Below are 7226 nucleotides of genomic sequence, written 5' to 3'. Positions count from 1 at the left end.
TATATATATATATATTGATAGATAGGTCTGATTTGTGTCCCTCCTCAATGTCCTTCAGTGGGGGTCCATCCACTGGGCCCACTGAGAGTCCTAAGTTTGTAAGATAATGTTTTTCCCCCTCCCAGCAGCCATCAATTGCCAGAAGTTCCTTAGGTTGGGTTGGGATTTCTTATCTACTTCCCATGTCTGTGTTGGAATTTTTGTCTGGTTTGAGCTTGCATAGGACTTCTGCATGCTGTCACCACTGCTGTGAGTTTATATGAATAACTGACCAGCTCTCTGGAAGACTCTGTTTCCTTGTGGTCATCCATTCCCTCTGGCTCTTACAATTTTTCTACCTCCTCTTCCACAGTGATCCCTGAGCTTTGGAAGGCAGAGGTTTGAAATAGCTGTCCTATTCAGGGATAAGCACTCTGCGGTCTCTTGTTCTCTACACATTGGCCAATTGTGGGTTTCTGTGTTGATGACCAACTGCTGCATAAGGAAACTTCTCTAGTGAGAGTTAAGGATGCATTCATCCTAAGTGTAGAGGTTCATTGAAGATATGTCACTTAGGGTTAAGTATCTCTGTTTAAGCAGTTCTAGAATTCTGTAATAGTCTCCATCAGTTACAAAAAGAAACTTCTTTGATGAGGGGTGACAGGTACACTTGTCTCAGCTACTTAGGCTCTTTCAAGAAGCCTAAGCAGGACAGGGCCTTCTTTAGAACTTCATCATATCTATTCCTCCTTCCCCTTCCAACTCCTCCTATATCTTCCCCACATCCTCTCTCAAATGTATGTCTTCTTCCATAATAGTAATTATCATATATACATGTTTGAATATATATATATATATATATATATATATCCTACCAAGTTGCTAGGTGTTGCCCATAAGTACTTGGGTGTCGAGCTGATTACTTGGACAAGGAAGACCTATCAGGGGCCTTGTCCCTGGACAAAACTGACTGTCCCTCCAGCCATGGCAGTTGAGCCTGTAGATCTTCAATAGGATCTTGTGATCCCTTTCCCCATCCATGTTAGAGTGTTAACCACTATGGTCTTGTGCGGGTATCGTAGAGGCAGCCACAGTGTTGAGAGGTCATGGATGTAGCTTCCCTGTCATGTCCAGAAAACACATTTGCAGCAGTTGTCCCGGACCTCTGACTCTTATAATCTTTCTGGCTCCTTTTCTACCATGTTCCCTGAGCCTTGGGTATAGGGTTGTGTTACAAGTGTCCCATGGTTTTTTTATTTTGTTTTGTTTTTTAGTATCTTATCATGTGTCCCTGGCTGGCTTTGAACTTGCTATGTAGCCCAGACTGGCATAGAACTCTTGATCTTCTTACCTCAGCCTCATGAGTACTGGGATAACAGGTGTGTCCACCACATCCAGTGCTGGATCATTTCTACTGGCTATTAAATTCGATGTGTATATGTTTGTGTTCTGGGGTTCACTCTAAGACCCCCAGTGAGATATCAGGATGAGGCTTGGATGGCTAAGGAATTCATTCCAGTTCCTTTTGAACTCTGTGATAGGAGCAGAACGCTATGAAATATAGTACTTGAAGCAGAGCTTGGTGGCACACAGGTAGCCTGGGCTACCCAAGACCCTGTCTTAAATGGCAACAGAGATACAGGGCTTGAACAGTGGACTCCAACATTGGAGATTAAGTAAAAATAAAAGACGTGCTAACTGGCCATATCTTGCAAAGTAAGCATTATCAATAACCAGCGACCACCAGATAGATGAGAGGCGGTGGGTCACCAGGGAGTCCCTTTACAAATCACATGAGTTCTGAATCTATACAAAGACAGCTGTGTGGCTGCCCTGTCAGCTGAATACACTTGACTCAAATACCTTTTCTTTTTTTCCAGGATCTGGTTGGCCAAGTATGCTGCTACAGGGGGATGAGGCAGGTGCAGATGCTGCAGAAACCAGTGTGTACATGGCCATCAAGGTAAGAGACCTTTCTCAGGTGGCTTCTCCAAAAGCCAACTGTACATCAGAGAGAATCAGTAGGGCACCCTCAGCCCTGCTGGTTCTCTCTCTCTCTCTCTCTCTCTCTCTCTCTCTCTCTCTCCTTTCGGCAAACAGACATAGGATTTCCTGAGACCTAGGACTAGATCAGGAAAACTTTTTAAAATGCTTTTATTACTCAGAGCTCAGAGGTAGAGTACTACCCAGTGTTGAAAGTTAATTTTGAGAACAAAGTTCAAGTTTAGACTACACTGGACAGAGGGATGAATGCCCAAAGTGAAACAGGGTGGAATTAGATTTGCTCTCTGATAATGTCATTGTTTTGAGAACTGTTTTTTAATTTTATTTATTATTTTTGTTTTATGTGTATGAATATATTGCCTGCATGCATGTAAGTGCACCTATGTTATTCAGTTCCTGAGGAGGTCAGAAGAGGGCTTTGGAGTCCCCTGGAACTGGAGTTGCAGACAGTTGATAGCTGCTATGTGGGTTCTGGGAACCAAACCCAGGTCCTCTGAAAGAGCAGCCAGTACTCTTAACTGCTGAGACATCTATCTGGCCCAGAGAACTGGTCTTTGAGATGTGTCACTGACATAGCGGCCCTTGTGTATAGATGGAGAAAGCAATCAACAGAAAGATTGGAGTTGTTGGGTTTTTTAAATTTTACTTTATATGTATGAGTGTTTTGCTGCATGTATGTAAGTACACCCATGCGGTGCAAAGCCCTCGGAGAACAGAAGAGAGCATCGGATCCCCTGGAACTAGAGTTGTGGATGGTTGTTAGCTGCCATGTGGGTGCTGAGAATCAAATGTGGGTCCTCTGGAGGAGCAGTCAGTGCTCTTAACTGCTGAGCCGTCTGTCCAGCCCCTGGAATTGCTTTTTATAAAAGCAAATGACAGGGTAGAGGTGTGGCTTAGCAGTAGAGTGCTTATATGAGAGCCTGGATTTGATCCCCAGCACCACCATGTACACACACACACACACACACACATACTCACATATGTCAGTACTCTTAACCACTGAGCCATCTCTCCAGCCCCACACATTCACATATGTAAAGACACCAATGCATCCCTACAAACATTCTGCAGCTCCTCTGTTGATGCCAGCCCCTTCTCACTGTGAAATTTCTAAGTGGCTATAACTAAGGGAAATTCCTTTGTCTAGATCTCCTTTCAGCTGTGCATAGTGAGATATGTCTAATTCTAGCACATTGGAGGCTAAAGCAGGAGGATCACCAATGGTTTAAGTGCAGCCTGGGTTATATAGTGGGTTCCAAAACAGCCTGAGATACAGAGTAAGACTCTGAAAACACAGACACAGACAGACAGACAGAGACAGACAGACAGACAGACAGACACACACACACACACACACACACATACACACACTTAAATCTGGCCACACTTAGCTTTGCATTCTGTAAGCTGGGCAAGCTCTCTCACCATCTTGAGTCTCCCCTGCTTGTACAACCTGGAGTGGCTGATGTTTTAGCTGAGATGTCTCCAAATGTATTGAGAGTGTGGAAAGTGACTATGGTACTGACATGTTTATATGTGGAGGACCTAAATTTATGCTTTCAAGACTTCACAATTCTTAAGCACTCTGCTGTAGGGATGCAGCTGTGGGTATCAAGTAGACGATGGGAACTTGAGTTCACAGGCTTGATGCAATGATCTCCCAAGACTGATCACTGCTAACCTCAAGGTTACCAAACTCCAGGGTCAGTCTCAGTTGCTGAGATCTGCTCCCCACAGCTAAATAGACTGCACTTCACATCTGAGCTGAGCTTTCTGCTGCCTATACCTTTTGACTTGTCAGCCTCTGGCCTCTCCCCTCTCTACAACTACCTCCCAAGGCTCTTACCCAGGCCTGCAGCAAATTAAATTCAGGCTCTATCTTGGTTTTTTCTTTCTCCTCCCCCTTCTCAGACCCCCCCCCCCAATAATAAGTAGGTTCTCTGCTGAGATGGTTCGCAACCCCTGCCTCCTGATTCATACAGAGTGACAAAATGGGATTCCTTCCCACTGTTGACTCCTTCTCAGGAGGAATCACTGCCTCACCAAAACCCACAACTGGTGTTGAGCCTTGTGAGGGCTGTGGACTTGTCCTGGGAGGAGGACTGTCAGTGTTCAGTCCCCAGGCCACCTAGCTTACCTTTGGGAGGAGCCTTCCCCTCCCAAACCACAGCCCTGACCTATGTTCAGCTTGGATTCTTTCCTGTGATTTCCACCCTATTCGCCACACTTTTCGGGCATCCAACACTATCTTTGTGAATTTCTTACTTGGCTTCTTCACTGGGTTACTTGGAGGCAGCTGCTAGTCCACCATCTTGCCCAGAAGTCTCTGCTTTTTAATTCCTTTTAATATCACTCTCTTTCTCATCCCACACTGCTTTATGAATCTCTCCTGTCCTTGCATAAAAATTAAAGTATTGTTTTTTGCTATTTTTCTTCTCTAGGTGTATGATATTCATTAATAGTCATATATTCTTATGTCTAGTTTTTTTCAAATAGCTCTTTTACATGTCTTTGCGCCCCAGGAAAGCAAAATATTTTGAATTTGCACATTTTCTAAGAGGAATGTCACAGAAGGAAAAAGTCTCTACAAGTTTGATGTGGTTCCTTCCACATTGCCTTTTTTGAGATTAGGTCTCACTGTGTAACCCTGGTTGACCTGGAACTTGTTATATAGACCAGGCTAGCCTCAAACTCACAGAGATCTGCCTGCCTCTGCTTCTCAAGTGCTGCGATTAAAGCCTGCTCACCACGACTGACATAAATTTATTTTATTTTTTACATGGGTGCTGGGGATTTGAACTCAATCTCTTGAGTTTGCAAAGTAAGGGCTCTTACCCAGAGTCATTTGCCCAGTCCACACTGCTTTTCTGATGACAGTTGTCTTAGTACTTTTATTTCTTTTTTTTCAAAAAGGGACATATCTGAACACAGTTTTGTCTCCCATTATGTGACATTTTAGCACCAAGTCTTACTTTGAAATGATAGACATGCTAATAAAAAGATACTCAACTCTGGGTCCTGCAGTGCCTGACTGGACAGGGACAAGTATACCCTCATCAAAGAAGCTTAGAATTTTAGAACTTGTTAAATGGAAAATAAATGTCTGTGAGATGTTTAACCCTAAGTAATACATCTTCAATGCAATCTCTTAACTCTCACCAGAGAAGTTTCCTTATGCAGCAGATGGTGATTAACACAGAGACCCACAATTAGCCAGTGTGCAGAGAACAAGAGACCGCAGAGTGTTTATCCCTGAACAGGACACCTATTTCAAACCTCTGCCTCCCAAGGCTCAAGGATCATTGTGGAAGAAGAGGTAGAAAGTAAGAGCCAGAGGGGGTGGATGACCACAACAAAACAGAGTCTTCCAGACAGCTGGTCAGTTACTCATATAAACTCACAGCAATGGTGACAGCATGTAGAAGTCCCATGCAAGATCAAACCAGACAAAATCCCAGCATGGGGAAATGGGTAAAAATTTCCAACCCAACCTAAGGAACTTTTGGCTATTGATGGCTGCTGGGAGGGGGAGAGACAGTGTCTTCCAGGGTTGAGACTTTTGGTGGGCCCAGTGGATGGACCACACTGAAAAACATTGGGAAATATAACTCCTACTGCATAGGCCATATTATATATGTGAAAGAGTTCATTAAATTGGGGTGGAGGAAGTGGGGCAAAGGGAGTGGATCTAAATGCCATCTAACTATATTGTATGCAAATCATGTAAAAAATGCAACAAAATAACTTAAAGTAGAGCTAGGATGAATCTCTCTCTCTCTCATCTATCCTCTATCTATATCTATCTAGCTAGCTAGCTTCTATCTATCTATCTATCTATCTATCTATCTATCTATCCATCTATCTAATCTATCATCTATCATCTATCATCTATCTATCTATCATCTATCTATATATCTATCTATCATCATCATCATCATCATCATCATCTATCTATCCTTAGCTTAGGTGATTGAATTCATTTCTGTTACGGAACATTGAATGAAGGCGTTTATTTATTTATTTATCTATCATTTGGGAATTGGGAATTGAACTCAGGGCCTTGTGTTTGCCAACAAGCATTCTGTCAACTGAACTATATCCACAGCTCCAGCTTTTATATTTAAAACAGCTTCTAAATACGTTGGTATGTGTAAGGGCAGCATATGGATGTACTTGATGGTTTAAAATTGTTCAGGGTAGTAGACTGAATTATGAAGACTGCCCCTCTACAGACTGTTTAAGAAAGGGAGGGGAACCAGGGAGACAAGAGAGGGGAACAAGGGTTGAATGTGATCCAAGTAATGTCATCTACATGTATGAAAATGCTATAAAAAAACCATTATTGAGCTGTTTTTTTTAAAGCCCATAAAGGCAGCTGTGCATGGTGGCACATGCCTTTGATCCCAACACTTGGGAGGCAGAGGCAGGCAAATCTCTGTGAGTTCAAGGCCAGCCTGGTCTACATAGGAGTTCCAAGTCAGCTGGGAGTACAGGGAGACCCTGTCTCAAAAAGACCAAAAAAAAAAAAAAAAAAAAAAAGTAAGTGAAGGTGGAGCATGATGGCGTATGCCTTTAATCTTAGCACTCAAGAGGCAGAGAGGTAGGCAGACCTCTGTGAGTTGGAGGCCAGCCTGGTTTACATGGTGAACTCCAGGCCAGTCAGGACTACATAGTGAGACCCTGTTTCAAAAACAAAAGGTAAGAACTAGTGGTCCCTCCTATGATCTTAGCTCTCAGTATGCTGGGTCAGGAGGATTGCCAGAGGTTAGAGGCCAAATTGGGCTATAGAGTTAGTCTGAAGCAGCCAGGGCTCCACAGCGAGACCCTGTCTCAGTGAACAAACTACCTACCAAAAAGCTGAGGCTGTCTCAAATCCCAGCTCTTGTGAGGCTAAGGCAAGAGAATGGTGCATTCCAGGTGGTTCTAGCTGTGCTATATGGCAAGACCCTGTTTCAAAAAAAAAAAAACAAGCAAGAGGCTGGAGAGATGGCTCAGTGGCTAAGAGCACTGACTGCTCTTGCAGAGGACCTGGGTTTGGTTCCCAGCACCCACATGGTGGCTAACAACCAGCTGAAACTCCAGTTTCAGGGGATCCAACACCCTCTTCTGACCTCTGTGAGCACTCCAATGCATGAGTGCACTTACATACATGCAAGCAATACACACACAACATAAAAAAGATAAAACAAGCCGGGCGTGGTGGCACACGCCTTTAATCCCAGCACTTGGGAGGCAGAGGCAGG

General features: G+C 43.7%; 1 protein-coding gene across 1 annotated transcript in view; it reads left to right on the top strand.

The window, feature by feature from the left end:
* Nucleotides 1–7226, top strand: part of LOC103751248 (A-kinase anchor protein 2) — a 389311-nt gene that overhangs the window by 218562 nt on the left and 163523 nt on the right. The window contains 1 exon segment of the mRNA XM_029556941.1: nucleotides 1860–1942. Within this exon segment, the coding sequence (XP_029412801.1) occupies nucleotides 1860–1942 (83 nt within the window).

This window comes from Nannospalax galili, unplaced genomic scaffold (assembly GCF_000622305.1).
Source record: "Nannospalax galili isolate Female #2095 unplaced genomic scaffold, S.galili_v1.0 scaffold666, whole genome shotgun sequence".
Taxonomy (NCBI): domain Eukaryota; kingdom Metazoa; phylum Chordata; class Mammalia; order Rodentia; family Spalacidae; genus Nannospalax; species Nannospalax galili.
This window is presented reverse-complemented; position numbering and strand designations above follow the sequence as displayed.